At 50.3% G+C, this 25,133-nt stretch overlaps 1 protein-coding gene across 1 annotated transcript in view; it reads right to left on the reverse strand.

Annotated features, from left to right (window-relative positions):
• The window catches only part of LOC139685251 (centrosome-associated protein CEP250-like), a 44,140-nt gene extending 21,337 nt beyond the window's left edge, over positions 1 to 22,803 (reverse strand). Inside the window, exons 1-18 of the mRNA XM_071581917.1 lie at positions 22,660 to 22,803; positions 20,754 to 20,885; positions 20,351 to 20,422; positions 17,117 to 17,283; positions 16,106 to 16,265; positions 15,795 to 15,914; positions 15,291 to 15,533; positions 12,559 to 12,637; positions 11,650 to 11,804; positions 10,093 to 10,689; positions 8,745 to 8,795; positions 7,866 to 8,032; positions 6,059 to 6,218; positions 5,744 to 5,875; positions 5,097 to 5,267; positions 2,498 to 2,576; positions 1,591 to 1,745; positions 34 to 630 (exon numbers count right to left, since the gene is read on the reverse strand). Of these exons, the coding sequence (XP_071438018.1) occupies positions 34 to 630; positions 1,591 to 1,745; positions 2,498 to 2,576; positions 5,097 to 5,267; positions 5,744 to 5,875; positions 6,059 to 6,218; positions 7,866 to 8,032; positions 8,745 to 8,795; positions 10,093 to 10,689; positions 11,650 to 11,804; positions 12,559 to 12,637; positions 15,291 to 15,533; positions 15,795 to 15,914; positions 16,106 to 16,265; positions 17,117 to 17,283; positions 20,351 to 20,422; positions 20,754 to 20,885; positions 22,660 to 22,803 (3,381 nt within the window). The remainder of the gene's footprint in view (positions 1 to 33; positions 631 to 1,590; positions 1,746 to 2,497; positions 2,577 to 5,096; positions 5,268 to 5,743; positions 5,876 to 6,058; positions 6,219 to 7,865; positions 8,033 to 8,744; positions 8,796 to 10,092; positions 10,690 to 11,649; positions 11,805 to 12,558; positions 12,638 to 15,290; positions 15,534 to 15,794; positions 15,915 to 16,105; positions 16,266 to 17,116; positions 17,284 to 20,350; positions 20,423 to 20,753; positions 20,886 to 22,659) is intronic.
• Positions 22,804 to 25,133: the final 2,330 nt, after the last annotated feature.

Raw genomic sequence — 25,133 nt, forward strand, 5'->3', positions numbered from 1 at the left:
TGGAGGGGCATTAAGATCAATCCCAAGGCCTACCTGTGTGCAAGGTTCTGCTGTGTCCCTCTCTGAAACCCTTTCCTGAAGGATGGCTAATTCTTTCACCAGGGACTCTTTCTCCATTTCACTCTTGGTAATGGCAGCACACAGGACTTGTGTCTTCTCTCTCCATTCGAGTTCTCTGCTTCGTGTCTGCTCCAAAGCAGCAGCCACACGTTCCACTTCTTCCTGCATGGCTTCCCTCTCAGCTTGCCCTTGTTGTGCTCTTTCCTCCTCCTTTTGCAAGTTAGTCAAATACATTTCATTCTGCTTTTCCAGCATTGCCATCTTGTCTTGGTAAACCTTTATTTCTCTCTCCCTCTCTGACAGGATGGCAGTGATACCAGTGAGTTTCTCCTGCACAACTTTCCCCTCTTCAGCCTCTTTCTGGAGCATCTCCATTTTCTTTCCCTGATTTTCAACTTCCTCAGTTTTAATTTTTAAGATGGACAGTGCAGTTTGGAGTTTTTGTTCAAGGGAGTGACTCCTCTCTGTTGCTAAATTTGCTTGGATTTCAGAGGCTGTAACTAATTCCTCAAGATGTTTGATGTGATACTCCAGTTGTTGTTTCTCTGCTTGCAGCCTGTCCCGTTCATGCTGCAAAGCAGGGACAAAAAGAGTCAATCATTCCATCTCTTGTGTCTGCTCTTCGTGGCAGATCTGAACTCCTGCCGCAGTGGCAGGCACGGGCTGCCCCTCTCTCCCTGCCTCTCGGGATGCTGCAGACCTTTCCTGGGCCCCCCTTTACTCTGTGTCTTTCCCAGCTCCCTCAGCCAGTCCCAGCTGCCTTTCTGCCCTTCCCTGAGCTCTTGGAGCTCTACTCGAGGTGTCCTTTGGGGAGGAGCTGCCAGAAGTGCAGGCAGGATTCCAAGTCAGACTAAGCCTGATTTAGGCAGTGCTATGACAGTGTGCTCTCCATCGGTGAAGAAGGGAAATTGAAAGGACCCCAACATTTGCTTTCCTGGGTTTGGGGCAAAAGGGAGAGGTTTTTGACCCTCCTGTGTAGAGTTGCTGTGGTGCCATCCCCTGGAGCCCCACTGTCCTCCCTTGGCACAGCAATAACCAGGTCAGCCTGTCAGTCTGGCTTTCCAAGCAGGACTAGTTTTCCCCTCTCAGGCACACGTTGTGATCTGCATCAGCACTTTTGCTTTCTCTCTTCCCTCCCCTTTGTCTGTTCTCAGATGGCCAAAGCTAAACACATCTCTTCTATAAACAATAGTTAGAACAAACTTGGTCTTCTCACCCCTTTTCCCAGATTTAGATCTTTAGAAATCTGAAGATGAATTTGGACACCAACAATTGCCCAGGCCATGCCATGTCAATAGAGAAAAGTGTGGAAATGACTTTCACTGAAGTTTCAAGGGCGACGACTTTAGCAAGGAGGGAAAAAGCACCTTCAGCCCAAACTGGCCTTGACATGACTATGACACCTTTTCCTCCTTGTTCTGAACAGTGGTGATTGGAAAGTGAAACTGAAAAATGGTTCTTCTTAGAAATAGGAAGACAAGGTCCAAAACCAGCAAGGAAATGGCCTTTCCTGGCATCTGCCAGACTCACCAGCACATCCTGTCTTTGCTCCTCTGTGCTCTTCAGTTTCCTTTGCAGAGACTCCACCTCCTTATGCACAATCCCAGCCACTTTCTTCTTGGCAGTGGTCTCTTTCCTCAGGGCAGCTTTTAAGGAGTCCCTCCTGTGTTCTGCTGTCCCCAGCGCTGCAGCAGGAAAGGCCAAAGGGGAAGGAGTAGAGAAAATCAAACTGATGTGCATCCTGCAGACACAACAGCAGTGTCTGCTCTGCCTGTCCGTGTCACCCAGGGCCTAAGGCCACAAGGGCTGCCAGAGCTGACAGAAATGTGGGAAACTTCCAGGTAGAGAAAAAGGGAGAATAAAGGTGGCAAGGTCCAGAGGAAAAACAAAGTGTGTTTGCCCTTCTGCTTGTTGAAAGACCAGGACTGAGGGTTTGGCAGCCCCTCAGGCACAGTGTTAGAAGCAGGGAGAACAGACATGGGGCAAACAGGGAGAGAGACAGGAGGGGAGAGCCAGATGCAGGGTCCCAAAGGAGAAGGAAAAGGAAGCCAAAGTGACAACTGAGTATGACACTGTGGATTGACCAAGACTATGGAGAAGTCTCCTGCTGGTTGTTTTTTCCCTCTCCCATCCCCAGGCACTGCACTTTTCCACTCAGTGGCATCAGAGATCCCCATGGCTTACACAGGATGGAGCAGTGGGTGGGAAAGGGAGAAGCTAAACCTTGCCAGCTTTCAGCCAAATGTTTGTGCAGCTCCTGACTGCGGGTACACCAGTGGTGTGTTTGAGCCTGACTCCCTCAGCTCCAGCTGCAGGTCCAGCACATGACACTCTGTGGCCAAGGGCTCTGCTCTCTTCTTGAATCTGTGGAGCCTCAAACACAGCTCAGACCTTTCAGCCTCCAGGGTGTGCAGAGAGTCCCTCAAGCTCCTCTCACCTGCTGGAGACTCCTCCAGGGCCTGCAGCAGCTGCTGCTCTCGAGTTGCCTGGGCAGCCTCCTTCTCCAGCACTGCTTCCTGGATGCAAAGGATTCAGGACTCTGTACAACAGAAAGAGGCAAGAGAAGTTTCCTCAGGAAAACACAATTCTTACCCATAAAAAAACCCCAACATTTTCCTTCTGTTTCAATTAAAACTAAATTCTCTGAATAGCTCTTCTGAAGTTCTGAGTGTCAGAACACAGGTTTTGTCACCTCTGCCATGAAACCAAACTTACTTTTCTGTTTGCTTACAATACTGGTCCTGAAGGAACAGCTGACCCAACATGTGCTTTATCTGGGCTTTCAGGTCCTGAGCTTCCAGGTTTAAATGGCAATACTGCAGATCTTGATTAAGTTCCTTTGAGAAATTTGGAAAAAACTCCCAAAATTGAACAACAGCACTTCAAACCAATAGGGAGAAACTAAAATTTAAACTAAAAATACTAGTAATTCAGCCAATATTGAAAATTAAAGACAGAGCAGAGCTGTATTCTAATCCTGCAGGGATCTGGAACAGTGTTTGGATTGTTGGAGTGCTGCTGGATGTCTTGTATTTCTCCTACGGTTCCTCAAGCTTTGGCTGCACCTCCTGGCACTTCTCTTCCTGCTGCAGCAGAAATTCTTCGAGTCCTGCCTGGGAAAAAATGTTCTTGTCTGGGGCCCTGCAGGAAGTGACAGTTAAAGAGCAATGTCCAAGGGGCGTTTGGTGTTGCAGGGTCCAATGCCCAATGTCCAAGGGCGGTTGTCCTTTGTTTGGTCCAATGCTTAATGTCCAAGTGCAGTGGCCTAAGTTGGGCCCAATGCCCAATGTCCAAGAGCTGTTCACATTTGTATGCCCCAAAGCCCAATATCCAAGTGGTTCTGGCCTTTGAAGGATCCAATGCCCAGTGGGGAAGGACCGTTGTCCTTTGTATGGTCCAATGCCAAATGTCCAAGACCAGTGGCCTGGGTATGGTCCAATGCCAACATTCAAGGGCAGTGGTCTAAGTGGGGTCCAATGCCCAGTGTCCAAGAGCTTTTGGCACCTGTACAGTCCAATGCCCAATGTTCACGTGCTGTTGTCTTTTGTAGGATCCAATGCCCGATGTCCAATGACCGTTGGGATTTGTATAGTCCAATGGCCAATGTCCAAGGGCTTTTAGCCTTTGTTCAGTGTAATACTCAATGTCCAAGGGCTTTTGGCCTTTGTAGGGTCCAATGCCCAGTGTCCAAGGGCTGCTGACCTTTGCAGGGTCCAGTACCCAATGTCCAAGAGCCATTGTCCTTGATAGGGTCCAATGCCCAATGTCCATGGGCTGTTGGCCTTTGCATGTTCCAATGCCCAATGTCCAAGGGTTGTTGGCATTTGTGGGGTTCAGTGCCCAAAGTCAAAAGAACTGTTGCCCATTTCAGGGTCCAGTGCCCAATGTCCATGGCCTTTGGCCTTTGTATGGTCCAATGCCCAATGTCTACGGGCTGTTGGCCTTTCTAGGCTCCAGTGCCCAATGTCCAAAGGCAGTACCTTTTCCTGGTCCATTGTGCACTTTCCAAGGGCCATTGCCTTTGTAGGGCCCAATGCCCAATGTCTAATGACTGTTGGGATTTGAGTAGTCCAAGGGCCAATATCCAAGGACTTTTGGCCTCTGTATGGTCGAATGTCCAATGTCCAAGGGTTGTTGACATTTGCAGGGTTCAATACCCAATGTCTAAGGGCAGAGCTCTAAGAAGGGTCCAGTCTCCAAGAGCTGTTGGCCTTTGTGCAGTGTAATGTCCAATGTCCAAAATATTTTCACGTTTTATACAATCTAATGCTCAATGTCCAAGTGCCATTGGCCTTTGTAGGGTTCAGTGGCCAATGTCTAAGGGCAGTGGCCAAAGGGGGGTCCAATGCCCAATGTCCTAGGGCTATTTTCGTTTGTAATGTCCAATGCATTTTTTAGCATTCAATGCCCAATGTCCAAGATCAGTAATCTAAGTGGGATTGAATGCCCAATGTCCAAGAGCTGTTGGCCTTTCTATGGCCCAATGCCCAGTGTCCACAACCTGTTTGCTTTTCTAGGGTCCAACGCCCAATGTCCAAGGGTTTTTCGCCTTTCTATGGTCTAATGCCCAATGTCCAAGGGATCTGGACCTCTGTAGGGTTCAATGCCCAGTGTCCAAGGGCAGTTGCCTTTGCCAGGTCCAATGCCAAATGTCCAGGGTCTGTTGCCCTTCGTAGGGTCCAATGCCCAATGTCCAAGAGGACAAGGAAAAGGAAGAGGAAGCCAAAGTGAAGACTGACTATGACACTGTTGATTGACCAACACTATGGAGAAGTGTCCTGCTGGTTGTTTTTTCCCTCTCCCATCCCCAGGCACTGCACTTTTCCACTCTGTGGCATCAGAGATCCCCATGGCTTACACAGGATGGAGCAGTGGGTGGGAAAGGGAGAAGCTAAACCTTGCCAGCTTTCAGGAAAGTGTTTGTGCAGCTCCTGTCTGCGGGTACACCAGTGGTGTGTCTGAGCCTGACTCTCCTTCAGATCCAACTACAGGTCCAGGACTCAACACTTTGTGGCCAAGGGCTCTGCTCTCTTCACGGAGCTGTGGAGCCTCAAACACAGCTCAGACCTTTCAGCGTCCAGGGTGTGCAGAGAGTCCCTCAAGCTCTGCTCGCCTGCTCGAGACTCCTCCAGGGCCTGCAGCAGCTGCTGCTCTCGAGTTGCCTGGGCAGCCTCCTTCTCCAGCACTGCTTCCTGCAAGGCCTGGATCTGGAACACGGATGAAAAGAGTGTGAGGGACAGGGCTGCTCCTGAGGCAGCAGAGAGGGCTGTACAGCCAGGAACGAAGGAGAAATTCCTTCCAGCACAAAACACACCAGAAACAGGAGGTACAAAGGCAAGGATTGCTTGGAGGCAAGGAGAAAATAAACTCCTCAAAGGGAAAGGGGTGGCAATGGGCCTTGGTGGACTGGAAAGACAAATGCAGACTAAGTTTCTGAGACTTGCTCTCAGGCTCATCTTTTTCTGCTTGCACTCCAAAAATCCCTTTCCTTCAGCCACTTCCTTTGCCTTCTCTCCCCAGCTCTGCCTGCATTGCCAGCCTTCCTTGCTGGGCCTGTGCTCTGGAGCTCACCAGGCTCTGTGCTTTCAGTGCCTGCACTCATCCTTGCCTCCTCAATTCCAGTGCCTACATTTTATGGCCTTCTAAGTGCCCTTCACTCTGTTCCCTGGCTACTCAAACTGACCTGCATCATCTCTTGCTGCTTTATCACCAGTGCCTCCTGGACCTGCTGGCTGCCCTGCCTTATCCCCTTCCAAATGTGGAATAGGTTCTTCATGACAAGGCCCTTATCCCTCTGCTTTTCCAGCAGGACTTGCTCAGAAACAAAGAGGATGGTTTCACACTCACCATACAACATGTATGTGTCCAGATTCAAAGACTGATGGGCTCCTGCCTTCTCAGAGCAAGGTGTCCTTTAGGGCCAGAAACCAGTGGGAGCCTACAAGCTACAGGTGGTACTCTGTGTCCCTGGAGAAGAGGATCCCAGTGCATCGGTCACCTGGTGTTTGAGCTCCTGCACTTCTCCTGTGCGGTCTGAAAGGACCTGCTCAATTTGGTGAAGAGGAGAACGGAGCTCTGACACCTCGTTCTGCTGGGCAAGGTCCTTTTCTTCCAGGGCTCTGATCCTCCGGTCCTTCTCTTCCAGACACACAGTCAGCCTGAAAGAGAGAAGATGCAACTCATTCCCACATGGTATCACATTCTATAACCTCTTAGGCCTTCAGCCACCTGGGCAAAACTGCTCTGGCTGATGAGATTTGACTGAAGAACTCAGCTGCCTGTTCCCACTGCAGTCACACCCCAGCACGTGCCCTGCACCTTTATCCTTAGAAAAAGGTCAAGTACTTCCTTAATGCCCTCTCTTGTTTTGAGATGGGAATGTGAAGAGAAACATAACAAAGTCTTGAAATGAAGCCATTACGGAAGACGGCAATTTTTCCTCAGATAACAAGACTCCAAGGGACAGGTTTTGTCAACAAGGCAGAGACATTTGCTTTGCCTGCTTGTATGTTCAGGCAGGAACAGCAGCAAGTGACAGCCAGGGGATCTCTGGGCAGTTCCCCAAGGTTTGCCAGAACCCAGGTTCCTTTCAGCTGGACAAACAAAGACTGAGAGCAGAAGTGCCAACAGGGGCTTGGCACACATACTGCCATCCTTCCACATGATGCAGGAACCTCCAGGGAACGCCGAAGGGCACGGCCTTTTCATTGCCTTCTGCTCTGAAGAACCACCCTGTGCCATTCAAGACTGGCAGCACTTTATGGGCCGCAGGAGCCTACCCAGCCTTTCTATTCCTTCTTGCCAGCTTTGGCCACTCAGTGCCACCTGTGACGGTGCAGGGTGGCAGGGACCCTGCCTGAGCCTCTGCAGGCACCTCTTGGCACTGTCTGAGGAAGGAGCCAACAGAGGGCCACAAGAGACATTGGTATTCCTTGGGTGCCTCAGAGGGGAATCTGCCTTCCCTGCCCAATCATGGCCTTCAGATGGTTGTGCCAAGCACAGGGATCAGGATGCCAGGCTGATACACATCCCAGAGGTTTCAAACACCTGGACACAGGGTGGAGCTGATGGATGTATCCAGCTCATTACATCTCAGCTTGCCCAGACACACTGCCCTGAGAACAGAATGCCCACTCAGAGGGGAAGAGCTACTTGAAAGTCGTTTGTCTTTTGAAAAATACATCCCTGAAGAAGTAAAAGAAAATGAAACACATCTGCACTGTTGGTTCAGAACTCTGCCATTTAGTAATTGCTGGCAGAGCCACTTGCAGATGCAAAGATGGCAAAGAGGGAAGGCATGACACAGAAAGCACAGTCCCTGTGCTGCAGCCTTCCCGTGTCCTTCTCGAGGCTTGCACAGTCCCTGCAGAGAGATGGCTCAGTGAGAAGAACCACGAGGCCTGGAGAGTCACAGATCCCATTTTCAGCACTCCAGCATGGAGCTGAGGGCAGCAAGCTAAGGGAGATCTTGCTCTTTCCCTCTCAAGGAAACCCCTGGAGAGGGAAAGGAAGGCAGTCTTTTGTCTCCCTTCAGTGGGAAGCAGTGGCTGGGAAAGGGCACCCAAAGAACAGCATTCAGAGAAGCAACTTGGTCACAGGGAGGTGTCTGGTGTTCCAACATCGCTGTCCATCTCCCAGACAGCCTTGGCAGTCACAGCAGAGCATGACAAGCCCTGACAGGACAATGCTGAAGTGCCACACTGAGGCCTACACATGGAAGGGCAGGTGTGTTCTTTGGCCACAACACCTGTGAAATCCCACAAGCACATTCCCTCTGGAACGTTGAAGGAAGAGCAAAATCTCACCTTCTGATCTCTTCCTCTAAGGATTGCAAGTACTTTGGAGGGCTGCTGGATGTCTTGTCTTTCTCCTCCAATTTCTCGAGGTTTTGCTGCCCCTCCTGGCACTGCTCTTCCTGCTGCAGCAGGAAATTGTTTGAGTCCTGCCTGGCAGAAAGCTCTTGTGTCGGGGCCTGCAGGAACAGACAGGGAAAGAGCACAAACAAGCAATAAGGAGCAGGGAAGGAGGCTCCAGAGAGCTGGCAGAAGCAGCAAGCAGGGACACAGCTGCACTGAAGGCAAAAGTTGTGCTGGAGGGGTGGGCATCAAGGAGGGACAAGCAGTAGAACACAGAGCTGGTGACACCAGAAAGGCAGTGCTGGACCACAAGGGAAAATATTTGGCTGGTGAAGTGCTGCCTCATTCCAAGCCCTCGAGCTTCCTGGAAGAGCTCAGGGATGAGTCCCCTCAGACTGCAGGGCTGGCCCTGAGGCAGTGGCTCCCAAAGTCTTTGCAGCCTGCCCCAGCTCAGCAATTGCAGCTCAGCTCTTTCTCCCCTCCTTGGGAATTTTTTCAACCCAATAGTTTGACAATGGCGTAAAACAAATCTGCTGCAAGGTGTCTCACTTTTCTCCTCTTTCTGAGGGACATGTGTTTAGCCACGGCCCATGTTCCTCCCACCAAGGACAATTCTGTTCTCACCTTTCCACAAATGGGAATCTTGTGCTTGTGACACCTGGAGAAAGAAAATCTAGTGCTCCGTGGGGAAAATACTCTCTTAAAAACACTCTTGATTCTCCTCTCTTCAGGCTGCACCTGCACATTGAAGGAGACAAAGCATCATGCAAAGCTGCACCCAACAGTACAGCCACAGCAGCTTTTGAGGAGAGTTTTCCTACTCCTCACCTGCTCCTGTAACTCAGGTAATTGCTGACTGCAGTGAGCATGGGACTCCTCCTGTGAAGAAAAAACAAGAATTTCCTTTCAGTCTGCAGCCTGGTCATGGCCATAATTTTATATCTTCCTTCTTATGTCTCTAATGCGGGGCTGCTGCCACTGGAATTTGCCCTGTTTCCTCTCTATGGCCAGACAGCACTCCCACCAAAGAAGGTTCTGCTTTCATCTGTATCCAAGTGGACACCATGTGCTGGTCAGACTGGGAGAGAGGCAATGCACAGGCATCTGGGAGCAAGAGACCCCTAAAACACCTCCTCAGCCTCCTCCTTTCAGGTTCCACCTGCACATTGGATGGCAGAAAGGCTCACAGAAACCTGACAGAAACCCTGGGCCAAAAGGACCTGTGGACATCAAGGCCAGGAGGTCTCTGCTGACAGACCCTTAATTGCACCAGGGAACAAAAGAGCACTGAATGTGGTCTATGGAAGAGAGTCAGGTGTGTGTCTGGGGACACTGGGCCCAGGAGGGGGGCACTGCAGTGAAGGTGCATTTGTGAAGTCCTTGGGATGCCAGAAGAGAGAGAAAATAAAAGGTGTGCACACAGCGAGGAGAAGGAGAGGGAAGGAAACAAAGCGAGGACTCCAAAGTGCTGTCTGGGAAATGGTGTTGTGGTCCAGAGCACTGTGAGGCTTGGCAGAGGCAGCAATAGCCCATTTCACCTGCTCAGGACTCCTCCTGGACTCAGCACTGAGTTCTCTCCTCTCCCTGTTCTCTTCTTCTGATGTTGAAACTCGCTGCTGTTCCAGGTTGGTCACTGAGAGCTGTGACAGCTGCTTCCTTTCTGCTCCAACATCCTGCTGGGTAATGAGAGAGGAGATGATGCCATTCTTCTCACACGCTGCACAAGCTGGGCCTCAGAAATCTCCCTCTGGGAGAGCACCCTCTGAGCTCCAGCAGTGCAGCTGCTGTTCAGCCTTGGGTACAAAACTGCCAAGGTCAGTCCATCAGCCTGGTCAGTGGCTCCCTTTTATTTCCATGCCAAATCCAAGCTACCACATGTTGGCTGACCTTGCTTAGGCATGAGAGAAAGAGTTCCCCATGGGCAGCTTTTGGACCTGAGCTGATTGGAACAGCCAACTCCAGAGCTGTGTCAGTCTCTGCGGGCCTGCCAGGAGACATTCTCGCAGGTGAATGGTCTCTGCTGGAGCCACACAAACCGACGAGGCTGCAGCCCTGGCTGCTTTGCCCAAGCTGCTCATGTACTGATGGGAATCTCTATTGCCACCTCTTGGTGGGGAACATCACTGGAATCTTTCATGGATGTGGGAGGGGCATTAAGATCAATCCCAAGGCCTACCTGTGTGCAAGGTTCTGCTGTGTCTCTCTCTGAAACCCTTTCCTGAAGGATGGCTAATTCTTTCACCAGGGACTCTTTCTCCATTTCACTCTTGGTAAGGGCAGCACGCAGGACTTGTGTCTTCTCTCTGCATTCGAGTTCTCTGCTTCGTGTCTGCTCCAAAGCAGCAGCCACACGTTCCACTTCTTCCTGCATGGCTTCCCTCTCAGCTTGCCCTTGTTGTGCTCTTTCCTCCTCCTTTTGCAAGTTAGTCAAATACATTTCATTCTGCTTTTCCAGCATTGCCATCTTGTCTTGGTAAACCTTTATTTCTCTCTCCCTCTCTGACAGGATGGCAGTGATACCAGTGAGTTTCTCCTGCACAACTTTCCCCTCTTCAGCCTCTTTCTGGAGCATCTCTATTTTCTTCCCCTGATTTTCAACTTCCTCAGTTTTAATTTTTAAGATGGACAGTGCAGTTTGGAGTTTTTGTTCAAGGGAGTGACTCCTCTCTGTTGCTAAATTTGCTTGGGTTTCAGAGGCTGTAACTAATTCCTCAAGAAGTTTGATGTGACACTCCAGTTGTTCTTTCTCTGCTTGCAGCCTGTCCCGTTCATGCTGCCAAGCAGGGACAAAAAGAGTCAATCATTCCATCTCTTGTGTCTGCTGTTCGTGGCAGATCTGAACTCCTGCCGCAGTGGCAGGCACGGGCTGCCCCTCTCTCCCTGCCTCTCGAGATGCTGCAGACCTTTCCTGAGTCCCCCTTTACTCTGTGTCTTTCCCAGCTCCCTCAGCCAGTCCCAGCTGCCTTTCTGCCCTTCCCTGAGCTCTTGGAGCTCTACTCGAGGTGTCCTTTGGGGAGGAGCTGCCAGAAGTGCAGGCAGGATTCCAAGTCAGACTAAGCCTGATTTAGGCAGTGCTATGACAGTGTGGTCTCCATCGGTGAAGAAGGGAAATTGAAAGGACCCCAACATTTGCTTTCCTGGGTTTGGGGCAAAAGGGAGTGGTTTTTGACCCTCCTGTGTAGAGTTGCTGTGGTGCCATCCCCTGGAGCCCCACTGTCCTCCCTTGGCACAGCAATAACCAGGTCAGCCTGTCAGTCTGGCTTTCCAAGCAGGACTAGTTTTCCCCTCTCAGGCACACGTTGTGATCTGCATCAGCACTTTTGCTTTCTCTCTTCCCTCCCCTTTGTCTGTTCTCAGATGGCCAAAGCTAAACACATCTCTTCTATAAACAATAGTTAGAACAAACTTGGTCTTCTCACCCCTTTTCCCAGATTTAGATCTTTAGAAATCTGAAGATGAATTTGAACACCAACAGTTGCCCAGGCCATGCCATGTCAATAGAGAAAAGTGTGGAAATGACTTTCACTGAAGTTTCAAGGGCGACGACTTTAGCAAGGAGGGAAAAAGCACCTTCAGCCCAAACTGGCCTTGACATGACTATGACACCTTTTCCTCCTTGTTCTGAACAGTGGTGATTGGAAAGTGAAACTGAAAAATGGTTCTTCTTAGAAATAGGAAGACAAGGTCCAAAACCAGCAAGGAAATGGCCTTTCCTGGCATCTGCCAGACTCACCAGCACATCCTGTCTTTGCTCCTCTGTGCTCTTCAGTTTCCTTTGCAGAGACTCCACCTCCTTATGCACAGTCCCAGCCACTTTCTTCTTGGCAGAGGTCTCTTTCCTCAGGGCAGCTTTTAAGGAGTCCCTCCTGTGTTCTGCTGTCCCCAGCGCTGCAGCAGGAAAGGCCAAAGGGGAAGGAGTAGAGAAAATCAAACTGATGTGCATCCTGCAGACACAACAGCAGTGTCTGCTCTGCCTGTCTGTGTCACCCAGGGCCTAAGGCCACAAGGGCTGCCAGAGCTGACAGAAATGTGGGAAACTTCCAGGTAGAGAAAAAGGGAGAATAAAGGTGGCAAGGTCCAGAGGAACAACAAAGTGTGTTTGCCCTTCTGCTTGTTGAAAGACCAGGACTGAGGGTTTGGCAGCCCCTCAGGCACAGTGTTAGAAGCAGGGAGAACAGACATGGGGCAAACAGGGAGAGAGACGGGAGGGGAGAGCCAGATGCAGGGTCCCAAAGGAGAAGGAAAAGGAAGCCAAAGTGACAACTGAGTATGACACTGTGGATTGACCAAGACTATGGAGAAGTCTCCTGCTGCTTGTTTTTTCCCTCTCCCATCCCCAGGCACTGCACTTTTCCACTCAGTGGCATCAGAGATCCCCATGGCTTACACAGGATGGAGCAGTGGGTGGGAAAGGGAGAAGCTAAACCTTGCCAGCTTTCAGCCAAATGTTTGTGCAGCTCCTGACTGTGGGTACACTAGTTGTGTGTCTGAGCCTGACTCTCCTTCAGATCCAGCTGCAGCTCCAGCACATGACACTCTGTGGCCAAGGGCTCTGCTCTCTTCACGGAGCTGTGGAGCCTCAAACACAGCTCAGACCTTTCAGCCTCCAGGGTGTGCAGAGAGTCCCTCAAGCTCCTCTCACCTGCTGGAGACTCCTCCAGGGCCTGCAGCAGCTGCTGCTCTCGAGTTGCCTGGGCAGCCTCCTTCTCCAGCACTGCTTCCTGGATGCAAAGGATTCAGGACTCTGTAAAACAGAAAGAGGCAAGAGAAGTTTCCTCAGGAAAACACAATTCTTACCCAGAAAAAAACCCCAACATTTTCCTTCTGTTTCAATTAAAACTAAATTCTCTGAATAGCTCTTCTGAAGTTCTGAGTGTCAGAACACAGGTTTTGTCACCTCTGCCATGAAACCAAACTTACTTTTCTGTTTGCTTACAATACTGGTCCTGAAGGAACAGCTGACCCAACATGTGCTTTATCTGGGCTTTCAGGTCCTGAGCTTCCAGGTTTAAATGGCAATACTGCAGATCTTGATTAAGTTCCTTTGAGAAATTTGGAAAAAAACCCCAAAATTGAACAACAGCACTTCAAACCAATAGGGAGAAACTAAAATTTAAACTAAAAATACTAGTAATTCAGCCAATATTGAAAATTAAAGACAGAGCAGAGCTGTATTCTAATCCTGCAGGGATCTGGAACAGTGTTTGGATTGTTGGAGTGCTGCTGGATGTCTTGTATTTCTCCTACGGTTCCTCAAGCTTTGGCTGCACCTCCTGGCACTTCTCTTCCTGCTGCAGCAGAAATTCTTCGAGTCCTGCCTGGGAAAAAATGTTCTTGTCTGGGGCCCTGCAGGAAGTGACAGTTAAAGAGCAATGTCCAAGGGGCGTTTGGTGTTGCAGGGTCCAATGCCCAATGTCCAAGGGCGGTTGTCCTTTGTTTGGTCCAGTGCTTAATGTCCAAGTGCAGTGGCCTAAGTTGGGCCCAATGCCCAATGTCCAAGAGCTGTTCACCTTTGTATGCCCCAAAGCCCAATATCCAAGTGGTTCTGGCCTTTGAAGGATCCAATGCCCAGTGGGGAAGGACCGTTGTCCTTTGTATGGTCCAATGCCAAATGTCCAAGGCCAGTGGCCTGGGTATGGTCCAATGCCCAACATTCAAGGGCAGTGGTCTAAGTGGGGTCCAATGCCCAGTGTCCAAGAGCTTTTGGCACCTGTACAGTCCAATGCCCCATGTTCACGTGCTGTTGTCTTTTGTAGGATCCAATGCCCGATGTCCAATGACCGTTGGGATTTGTATAGTCCAATGGCCAATGTCCAAGGGCTTTTAGCCTTTATTCAGTGCAATACCCAATGTCCAAGGGCTTTTGGCCTTTGTAGGGTCCAATGTCCAGTGTTCAAAGACCATTGGGCTTTGAGTGGTTCAATGCCCAGTGTCCAAGGGCTACTGACCTTTTCAGGGTCCAGTGCCCAATGTCCAAGAGCCATTGTCCTTGATAGGGTCCAATGCCCAATGTTCATGGAGCGTTGCCTTTTGAGTGGTCCAATGCCCAATGTCCATGGGCTGTTGGCCTTTGCATGTTCCAATACCCAATGCCCAAGGGTTGTTGGCATTTGTATGGTTCAATGCCCAAAGTCAAAGGACCGTTGCCCATTTCAGGGTCCAGTGCCCAATGTCCATGGCCTTTGGCCTTTGTCTGGTCCAATGTCCAATGTCCACGTGCTGTTGGCCTTTCTGGGGGCCAGTGCCCAATGTCCAAAGGCAGTGCCTTTTCCTGTTCCATTGTGCACTTTCCAAGGGCCATTGCCTTTGTAGGGCCCAATGCCCAATGTCTAATGACTGTTCAGATTTTTATAGTTCAATGTACAATGCGCAATATCCAAGGGCTTTTGGCCTTTGTACAGCCGAATGCCCAACGTCCAAGGGCTTTTGGCCTCTGTGTGGTCAAATGTCCAATGTCCAAGGGTTGTTGACATTTGCAGGGTTCAATACCCAATGTCTAAGGGCAGAGCTCTAAGAAGGGTCCAGTCTCCAAGAGCTGTTGGCCTTTGTGTAGTCTAATGCCCAATGTCCAAAAGATTTTCACCTTTTATACGATCTAATGCTCAATGTCCAAGTGCCATTGGCCTTTCTAGGGTTCAGTGGTCAGTATCTAAGGGCAGCGGCCAAAGTGGGGTCCAATGCCCAATGTCCTAGGGCTGTTTCCCTTTGTAGTGTCCAGTGCAATTTTTAGCATTCAATGCCCAATGTCCAAGGTCAGTAGCGTAAGTGGGATTGAATGCCCAATGTCCAAGGTCAGTAATCTAAGTGGGATTGAATGCCCAATGTCCAAGATCAGTAATCTAAGTGGAGTTGAATGCCCAGTGTCCAAGAGCTGTTGGCCTTTCTATGGCCCCATGCCCAGTGTCCACAACCTGTTTACTTTTCTAGGGTCCAAGGCCCAACGTCCAAGAGCTTTTGGCCTTTCTATGGTCTAATGCCCAATGTCCAAGGGGTCTGGGCCTCTGTAGGGTTCAATGCCCAGTGTCCAAGGGCAGTTGCCTTTACTGGGTCTAATGCCAAATGTCCAAGGTCTGTTGCCCTTGGTAACGTCCAATGCCCAATGTCCAAGAGGACAAGGAAAAGGAAGAGGAAGCCAAAATGAAGACTGACTATGACACTGTTGATTGACCAACACTATGGAGAAGTGTCCTGCTGCTTGTTTTTTCCCTCTCCCATCCCCAGGCACTGCACTTTTCCACTCTGTGGCATCAGAGATCCCCATGGCTTACACAGGATGGAGCAGTGGGTGGGAAAGGGAGAAGCTAACCCTTGCCAGCTTTCAGCCAAGTGTTTGTGCAGCTCCTGACTGCGGGTACACCAGTGGTGTGTCTGAGCCTGACTCTCCTTCAGCTCCAAATGCAGGTCCAGGACTTGACACTTTGTGGCCAAGGGCTCTGCTCTCTTCTTGGATCTGTGGAGCCTCAAACACAGCTCAGACCTTTCAGCGTCCAGGGTGTGCAGAGAGTCCCTCAAGCTCCTCTCACCTGCTGGAGACTCCTCCAGGACCTGCAGCAGCTTCTCCTGTGGAGTTGCCTGGGCAGCCTCCTTCTCCAGCACTGCTTCCTGCAGGGTCTGGATCTGGAACATGGATGCACAGAGTGTCAGGGACAGGGCTGCTCCTGTGGCAGCAGAGAGGGCTGTACGGCCAGGAACGAAGGAGAAATTTCTTCCAGCACAAAACACACCAGAAACAGGAGGCACAAAGCCAAGGAGTGCAATGGGGAACAATAAACTCAAAACACGGAGAGGGGAGGCAATGGGCATGTTTGAGGGTGCAGCTCCAGAACACCAGATGAACTGGCTGAGGCAGAGGCACCTTCCGCGGCCTGACAGAACCACCTCTGTGTCCCCACATTTCTCCGTGCCCAGAACAGGCACAAACTCCATCAGGGACTGCACTGGCAACAGAGGGATGGAGAAGCTCAAAGCAGTCTGCTGCTTCTCCTCAGAGAGTTCATGCTGGGACCCAGGAGAGAACAGGGTCAAACACAGGCAGGAGACACCAGATCCAGCCTTGACCTCAAGGTGTGGCATCTCTGGGCAGAGCACAGGAGCAGCGTGTGCTGCTGGGAGGGAATCCAGTAGGGTTTAAGCAAGCTGGACATGGTATTGTATGTCCCTGGAGACAAGGACTCCAGTGCATAAGTCACCTGGTTCTTGAGCTCCTGCACTTCTCCCTTGCGATCTGAAAGGACCTGCCCAATTTGGTGAAGAGCAGAACGGAGCTCAGACACCTCGTTCTGCTGGGCAAGGTTTGTTTCTTCCAGGGTTCTGATCCTCCGGTCCTTCTCTTCCAGACACACAGTCAGCCTGAAAGAGAAAACTTGCAACTCATTCCTACATGGTATTACATTCCATAACATCTTAGGGCTGCAGCCACCTGGGCAGAACTGTTCTGTCTAAAGAGCTGTGTCTGAACAGCTCGGCTGCTTGTTCCCATTGCAGTCACACCCCAGCATGTGCCCACTATGCTTTCATCCATGGAAAAAAAGTCACAAAGTCTCTAAATGCCCTTGAAAGGAAGACATAACTTAAGACTGCAATTTTTTTAGACTAACAAGACTCCAAGGGACAGGTTTTGTCAAAAAGGCAGAGACATTTGCTTCCCCCAGATTGTATGTCCAGGCAGGGACACAAGAGCCCATTCCTTGGGTGCCTCAGAGGGGAATCTGCCTTCCCTGCCCAATCATGGCCTTCAGATGGTTGTGCCAAGCACAGGGATCAGGATGCCAGGCTGATACACATCCCAAAGGTTTCAAACGCCCGCTCCCAGAGTGGAGCTGATAGTTGCATCCAGCTCATTATATCTCACCTCAGCAAGCTAAGGGAGATCTTGCTTTTTCCCTCTCCAGGGACAGGGAAAGAAAGGCAGACTTTGTCTCCCTTCAGTGAGAAGCAGTGGCTGGGAAAGGGCACCAAAAGAACAGCATTCAGAGAATCAGCTTTGTGACAGGGAGGTGTCTGGTGTTCCAACATCGCTGTCCATCTCCCAGACAGCCTTGGGAGTCACAGCAGAGCATGGCAAGCCATGACAAGATGATGCTGAAGTGCAACACTGAGGCCTACACATGGAAGGACAGGTCTTTGCCCACAACACCTCTGAAATCCCACATCTGGAAGCAGATTCCCTCTGGAACACTGGAGGAAGAGCAAAATCTCACCTCGTGATCTCTTCCTCTAAGGAGTGTTGGTACTTAGGAAGGATGTTGTATGTCTTGTATTTCTGCTTCGGTTTCTCCAGATTTTCCTGCCCCTCCTGACACTGCTCTTCCTGCTGCAGCAGGAAATTGATGTGTTCCTGCCTGGCAGAAAGCTCTTGTGTCGGGGCCTGCAGGAACAGACAGGGAAAGAGCACAAACAAGCAATAAGGAGCAGGGAAGGAGGCTTCAGAGAGCTGGCAGAAGCAGCAAGCAGGGACACAGCTGCACTGAAGGTAAAAGCTGTGCTGAGCGGTGGAGATGATGGAGGGGACAGAACTGGAACACCAAGCTGGTGACACCAGCAAGGCAGTGCTGGACCACAAGAGAAAATATTTTGCTGGTGAAGTGCTGCCTCATTCCAAGCCCTTGAGCTTCCTGAAAGAGCTCAGGGATGAGTCCCCTCAGACTGCAGGGTTGGCCCTGAGGCAGTGACTCCCAAAGACTTTGCAGCCTGCCCCAACTCAGCAATTGCAGCTCAGCTCTTCCTCCCCTCCCTGGGAATTCTTTCAGCCCACTATTTTGACAATGGCATAATAGGATCCTCCTGCAAGGTGTCTCACTGGTACAGAACACCAGAATAGGGAGATGCCCAGGGACTCCGATACCTCAACTCTTGCAGCCTTTGCCCCTGGCAGAGGTGCTCCAGCCCTCACAGCATCTTCTAATCATCCTCATGGCCTCCTTTGGGCCATGGGGAATCACCTGGGAGATTGCTGGGAGAAACCCATTGGAGTCTCCTGCAAGTGCTGAGGCTGAACTGCAAACTGGGGTGATGGAAGGCAAAGAGAAGCTGCTCCCTCGTTAGTGCCCATGGCCTGCACCATGACAGTGACACAGGAGGAGCTGTGGGTGTCCTCTGGGATGGCCAGGAGCCATCTCTTCCCTTCCAGGCCTGTCCCCACAGCACCGACTGTGAGTCCCTTGTTATTGCCAAAGGGAATGGTTCCTCGTGGGACAGCCCAGGCCCAGCCAGACCCCACTGGGCAAGGGACAGGGAGAGCAGCAGCTTTCTCACTGACCTGCCAGGTCTCCACCTGTCCCATGTGTCTTGGTTGGAGGGGAAAAACCAAAATGTTTACCCACAAGCAGGCGAGGGGGGCCTCCTCCACAATAATCACGCCACTCTTTGTCAAATTTAAGAAAAGGAACTTTAATACAAGAAGGACAACTGTTCTTAACAGATATATATATATATATATATGTAAACAGACCAGAGCAAACCGCTTCCCCAATACCACAAGAGAAAAAAAAACAACAAAGCCCCAAATACCAGCAGGTTTCCTCCTGGAGAAAAGTTATACTTATGGCAGTATCAGTGTCACAGCCCAGCTGGCGGCAGGGTGAGTTCCCAGATGAACTCTGTCTCTCTCTCTGTTTCTGTTGTCCCAAATGAAGAAGGGAAATCTAGAAGGAACGAACGTCTGCGTGTCCTGGAAAAGCAGCTGCAAGTTCTGTCTCCCAGGTCGCTGCCCCAGCCGGGGCGGGCAGGCCGTGATGCTGCAAGCAGTTGTGAGACTGGAGCAGAAACCGGGACCCCAGATGCAGGAACCAGGAGAACAGCCATGGCAAGGAGAAAACAAGCGGCTCACCAAGAAGCAGCAGCAGCAGCAGCAGCAGCAGCAGCAGCAGCAGCAGCCAGGAGCAGTCCGGGGCAGGCAGCAGCAGCCAGGAGATGGCTTCTCCTCTCCCCAGCACACACACCCCGCTCCTGTGTTCCGCCGAGCTAAGAATGGAAAAGTGTCCCCAAAAACAAAAGAGACAACCTGCCCCCACCCAACCGATCAAGAAGAAGGTAGCAGTTAACTACTTCTTTTTGTTAATTAATGGCACTGGCAGTTAGTGGCAGGGGAGAGAATTTACATAATAATTCCAAACTACAACATTTTCCACCCCTAAATTCTCTTCCATGCCAAGACTCCTCCACCTGAAACTTAAACTTTTCAAATATATAAATGTTTACAGATACAGTAGTATGAGTAGTTTAGCCAGAGATAAGTTCCCCTTGAGGTATACATTGTGTCTCTCCATCTTTCTGCATCACCCAGCATGTGGAACCAGATCCTTGAGCAAAGACAATCCCACGAATGGGTTTGCCTTTGCCTGAGGCAGGGTTGATCCAGACTGTTTTCTCTAGCATACCTGTCAGGTGTATTACGGGGACTTCATCTACAGTGTGAAGGGGTTCTGATTGGGCAGGACCAGTTTGACTGACTGAGCCTCTAGTGTTGACTAGCCATGTGGCCTTTGCCAAATGTTGATCCCAGTGTTTGAAAGTCCCTCCACCCAACGCCTTCAAAGTGGTTTTTAACAGTCCATTACACCGTTCAACTTTCCCGGCAGCTGGTGCATGGTAGGGGATATGATACACCCACTCAATGTCGTGCTCTCTCATCCAGGTGGTGACTAAGCTGTTCTTGAAATGTGTTCTATTATCTGACTCAATTCTCTCTGGGGTGCCATGTCGCCACAGGACTTGTTTTTCCAGGCCTAGGATGGTGTTCCGGGCAGTGGCGTGAGGCACTGGGTGTGTCTCCAGCCACCCTGTGGTTGCTTCCACCATGGTGAGCACATAGCGCTTGCCTTGGCGGGTCTGTGGCAGTGTGATGTAGTCAACCTGCCAGGCCTCCCCATACTTATACTTATCCCAGCGTTCACCATACCACAGGGGCTTCACTCTCTTAGCCTGCTTAATGGCAGCACATGTCTCGCAGCCATGGATAACCTGAGAGATAATGTCCATGGTGAAATCCACCCCTCGGTCTCGTGCCCATTTATAAGTGGCATCTCTGCCCTGATGGCCTGAGGCATCACGGGCCCATCAAGCCAGGAACAGCTCTCCCTTGTGCTGCCAGTCCAGATCTGTCTGTGATACTTTCACTTGCGCAGCTCGGTCTGCCTGTTGGTTGTTGAGATGTTCCTCATTGGCCCGATTTTTGGGCACGTGTGCGTCTATGTGGCGGACTCTCACAATCAGCTTCTCTACTCGGGTGGCGATGTCTTGCCATATATCGGCAGCCCAGATGGGTTTCGCTCTGTGTTTCCAATTTGTTTTCTTCCATCGGTCTAACCATCCCCAGAGAGCATTGGCCACCATCCATGAGTCGGTGTAGAGGTAAAGCTTTGGCCATTTCTCTCGTTCAGCAATGTCCAGGGCCAACTGCACGGCTTTAAGCTCTGCAAACTGACTCAACCCACCTTCTCCTTCAGTAGCTTCTGCAACTTGTCGGGTGGGACTCCATACAGCTGCTTTCCATTTGCAGTTGGTCCCTACAATGCAACAGGAACCATCAGTGAAAAGGGCGTAGAGTATTTCCTCTTTTGGCAACTGATTGTATGGTGGAGCTTCTTCCACACGTGTCACCTGCTCTTCCTCTTTTTCTGCTAGACCAAAATTTTCACCTTCAGGCCAGTTCATGATGATTTCCAGGATCCCAGGGCGATTTGGTTTTCCCATATGAGCATGCTGCGTAATCAGGGCAATCCACTTGTTCCAGGTGGCATCAGTGACGTGATGTGCAGAGGCAGCCTGTCCTGCCAACATCCACTTCAGCACTGGTAGTCGGGGTGCCAGGAAGAGCTGTGCTTCCGTGCCAATCACCTCTGAGGCGGCTTGAACTCCTTCAAAGGCAGCTAGGATCTCTTTCTCTGTTGGGGTGTAGTTGGCTTCGGATCCTCTGTAGCCTCGGCTCCAGAATCCAAGTGGTCGGCCTCGAGTCTCACCAGGCACCTTCTGCCAAAGGCTCCAAGATGGGCCATTATTCCCGGCAGTGGAGTAGAGCATGTTCTGTATGTCTGGTCCTGTCCTGACTGGCCCAAGGGCTACAGCCTGAGCAATCTCCTGCTTAATCTGGTCAAAGGCTTGTTGCTGTTCAGGGCCCCAGTGGAAATCATTCTTCTTACGGGTTACCAAGTAGAGAGGGCTTACGATCTGACTGTATGCTGGGATATGCATCCTCCAGAACCCTATGGCACCCAGAAAGGCCTGTGTTTCCTTTTTGCAGGTGGATGGAGACATTGCTGTGATCTTATTGATGACTTCTGTTGGAATCTGACGGCGTCCATCCTGCCACTTCACTCCCAGGAACTGGATCTCTTGGGCTGGTCCCTTAACCTTACTCTGTTTGATGGCAAAGCCAGCTCCCAGAAGCTTCTGGATGATTTTCTTTCCTTTTTGAAAAACCTCTTCTGCTGTGTCCCCCCACACAATGATGTCATCAATGTATTGCAGGTGTTCTGGAGCCTCACCCATTTCCAGTGCAGTCTGGATCAGTCCATGACAGATGGTGGGACTGTGTTTCCACTCCTAGGGCAGTCAGTTCCAGGTGTACTGCTCGTCCCTCCAGGTGAAGGTGAACTGTGGCCTGCACTCTGGTGCCAGAGGAATGGAGAAGAATGCATTAGCAATGTCAATAGTGGCATACCACTTTGCTGCCTTGGACTTCAGCTCATACTGGAGCTCCAGCATGTCCGGCACAGCGGCACTCAGCGGTGGGGTAACTTCATTCAAGCCACGATAGTCCACAGTCAATCTCCATTCTCCATCAGACTTATGTACAGGTCAGATGGGGCTGTTGAAGGGTGAGTGGGTTTTGCTGACCACCCCTTGGCTCTCCAGTTCATGGATCATCTTATGGATGGGGATCACAGCATCGCGGTTTGTTTGGTATTGTCGACGGTGCACTGTTGTGGTGGCGATTGGCACCTGCTGTTCCTCAACTTTCAACAGTCCGACAGCAGAAGGACTTTCTGAGAGACCTGACAATGAGTTCAATTGTTCAATCCCTTCTGTCTCTACCGTGGCTATTCCAAAAGCCCATCTATGCCCCTTTGGCTCCTTAAAATATCCATTCCTGAGGTAGTCAATGCCCAGGATACATGGGGCGGCTGGACCAGTCACAATGGGGTGTTTCTGCCAATCTCTCCCTGTCAAGCTCACTTCAGCTTCTAGCACAGTCAACTCTTGAGATCCCCCTGTCACCCCAGAGATAGAAATAGTTTCTGAGCCCACATGTCCTGATGGCATTAATGTGCATTGAGCGCTGGTATCAACCAAAGCCTTATACCTTTGTGGGTCTGATGTGCCAGGCCATCGAATCCACACAGTCCAATAGACACGGTTGTCCTGTGCCTCTACCTGGCTAGAGGCAGGGCCCCCCTAACACTGGTCTTGGTCATAGCGGTCGGAACATTTCTCGATGAGTACACCTGGGAGGTGCCATCCAGTGGGTCAGATTCTTGCCCATGGGAAACTGGGACTGCACTTACTCTCACTGACCTTCTTCCATTCTCCTTCAGTTCTTGTACTTGGGCTGCAAGGGCACGGGTGGGTTTCCCATCCCACCATCCATGTCTTCTCCATGTTTGGCCAGGAAGTACCATATCTCAGTTCGTGAGGTCTGTCCACTTCCTCTGGCTGGGGGGCGTCTGGCTCTGACTTCAGAGGTTCTCATTCGCACTGGTGCCACTTGGAGACTTTCCCTAATTTCCTCTCTGATCGCTTTTACCTCTGCAGGCAGCATCTTGAGACTCTGAACCAATGTCTCTACAGCAGAAATATGGGCCTGCATTGGGCTGTGGGTCATGCCTTCATATATCCGCAGCTTATTTGCTACAGCGCCCACCGTTTCTTGGTTCTCTTCTCTATACATGGATGCCAGAAAATTGGTGTATTCAGCTGGTCCCGTGTGTGAAAGGTTCCACCACATCTGTGGTGTGCATCTGACCTTGTCAGGGTCATTATTGGTTTGCCCACCCCTTCCAAAGAGCACTTCCATCATTTCCCTCAGATGTAGAATTCCTTCTTCCAAGTCTTCTTAATGTGATGTTCCTTCCTGCAGGATTTCTCTATAAACAAACTTCTCTCTTACACTCATTAGAAGTCGTGCCCAGAGTGAAAGGGGCTTTGATTCCCTCACAAACACCTGTTCAATAGCCACATCCTGGGCCAGAGCCCCTAAAAACCTGGCTTCAGCACCATCCAGTTGTAAGGTTTCACCCATGAGGTCCCAAACTCGGATCAACCAAGTCAGGATGGGCTCGCCCAGGTGTCGACCAATGTCTTTCCGCAAACCACAGAGGTTGTCAAATGGCAATGACTTGGTGATGATCTCAGGCTCTGGGTTTGCTTGATGTGAAGGTGCAGCAGCCCCCTCACCATCCACTGGAGGGACTGATTTGCTCTTATATCTCCTTTTCTGGATAGGGGCAACTTCCATAGGCTTGGACTGTCCTCCTGGTATAGCCTCGTCCTGCATCACTGTGACGTCAGGCGTTTGACCCTCTTCCCTTTTTTTAGCCCCGTCCTGCGTCACTGTGACGTCAGAGATTTTACCCTCTTCCTTCTCCCTCTTCACTGTGACAGCAGGTGTTTTACTCTCTTCCTTTTCCCCCTTAACTGGGTTGGGCTTCTGAATGCGTTCTCAAAAAACCCTGGCCCTACCTTCAAACATACTGTAGGCCACAGGGATACAACCTTGCAGAAAAACCATAAAGAGCAAGATATCTCTGGCATCCAGGGAGAATTTAACCATCTCAAAAGCTGTTGTAGCAGAGCTGAAGGGGAAGTGGATGAAGGGTTGGGAGAAAACACTCCCCTTTGTTCCTTCCCAAGGGTCAGTACTATTATCACTAAATGCCCAGAGGTAACAACTGAGATTAGGGCAGGAATACAGCCTTGAGAACACCATCCAAATGACACCCAGAGGCATTGAATTCATAGCATCATAAATCCAAAGTAAGAACTCAGTAATAATTGTGGCTATTTGAGTTTTACTCATTGATTTGTTGATAAGACTTAAACCAGCTGCTCCTTTTGGCATGAATTTGTACCAGAAAAAGCCAAAATATTCTACAGGATGGTCCTGATGGAACCGAAACTCAACACACACATGGTGGCAACAGAACAGTTATCCTTCTTTGTTCACAAGCCCCATGCTGGGATCCAACATATGTCTTAGTTTGAGGGGAAGAGCCAAAATGTTTACCCACAAACCGGGGAGGGGATTTCCTCCACAATAATCACATCACCCTTTATCAAATTGAGGAAAGGTATCTTTAATCAGAAAATGGATATAAGAAGGATAACTGTTCTTAACTGATATATGTGTAGGTATAGGTATAACTGTAAACAGACCAGAACAAACTGCTTCCCCAACACAAGAGAAAAAAACCCCAAAACACAACAACAACCAAACCAGCAGGTTTCCTCCTGGAGAAAAGTTATACTTATGGGCAGTGTCAGTGTCACAGCCTGGCTGGCTGCAGGATGAGCTCCCAGTCCCTCTCCAGCGAGACAGACGAGCGGTGAGCACTCAGAGGAATTCTGTCTCTCCCCCTGTGTCCCTTGTCCCAAATGAAGAAGGAAAGCTGGAAAACAGACAGCCGCAGCGTGTCCCAGAAAGCAGCAGTGACCTCTCTCTCCTGGGTCGCTGCTGCAGTCAGGGCAGGCAGGCCAGGACACTGCAGGTGTGGGTGAGCCTGGAGCGGAGACCGGGACCCCAATGCCGAAACCAGGAGAAACAGCAGTGGCAGGGGAAAAACTGGCTTACTCCACAGTAGCAGCAAGGAGGAGCAGCAATGGCCTCTCTCCTACAGCAGTACACACACTGCCAGAAGTGTGTGTAGTCCCCAAGAAAAAAAGAGACCGTCCAAGCCTGTTTCCCAATCCACCTTTCCCCAGTTTCCCCCACCCAAAAAGATCAAGAAGGAATTGGTGGTAGTTGGCTACTTCTTTTGTTAACTAATGACATGGGCAGTTACTGGCGGGGAGAGAATTTACATCAAAACTACAATGAACATCTCAGATTCCCATTTCTGCTCACACAGAATAGCTCTGCCCTCAAGAGGAAAATCCCACGACAGTTTCGAACATACTCATTGTGTCAAACATAAAACAAGTGTAACTTTCATATGAAAAAATTTTTATTAAAATATTTTAAAATGTCTAATTGTTTCCTGAAAGAAGTTTTTATGACAAAGT

This window comes from Pithys albifrons, unplaced genomic scaffold, assembly GCF_047495875.1.
Source record: "Pithys albifrons albifrons isolate INPA30051 unplaced genomic scaffold, PitAlb_v1 scaffold_47, whole genome shotgun sequence".
Classification (NCBI taxonomy): Eukaryota; Metazoa; Chordata; class Aves; order Passeriformes; family Thamnophilidae; genus Pithys; species Pithys albifrons.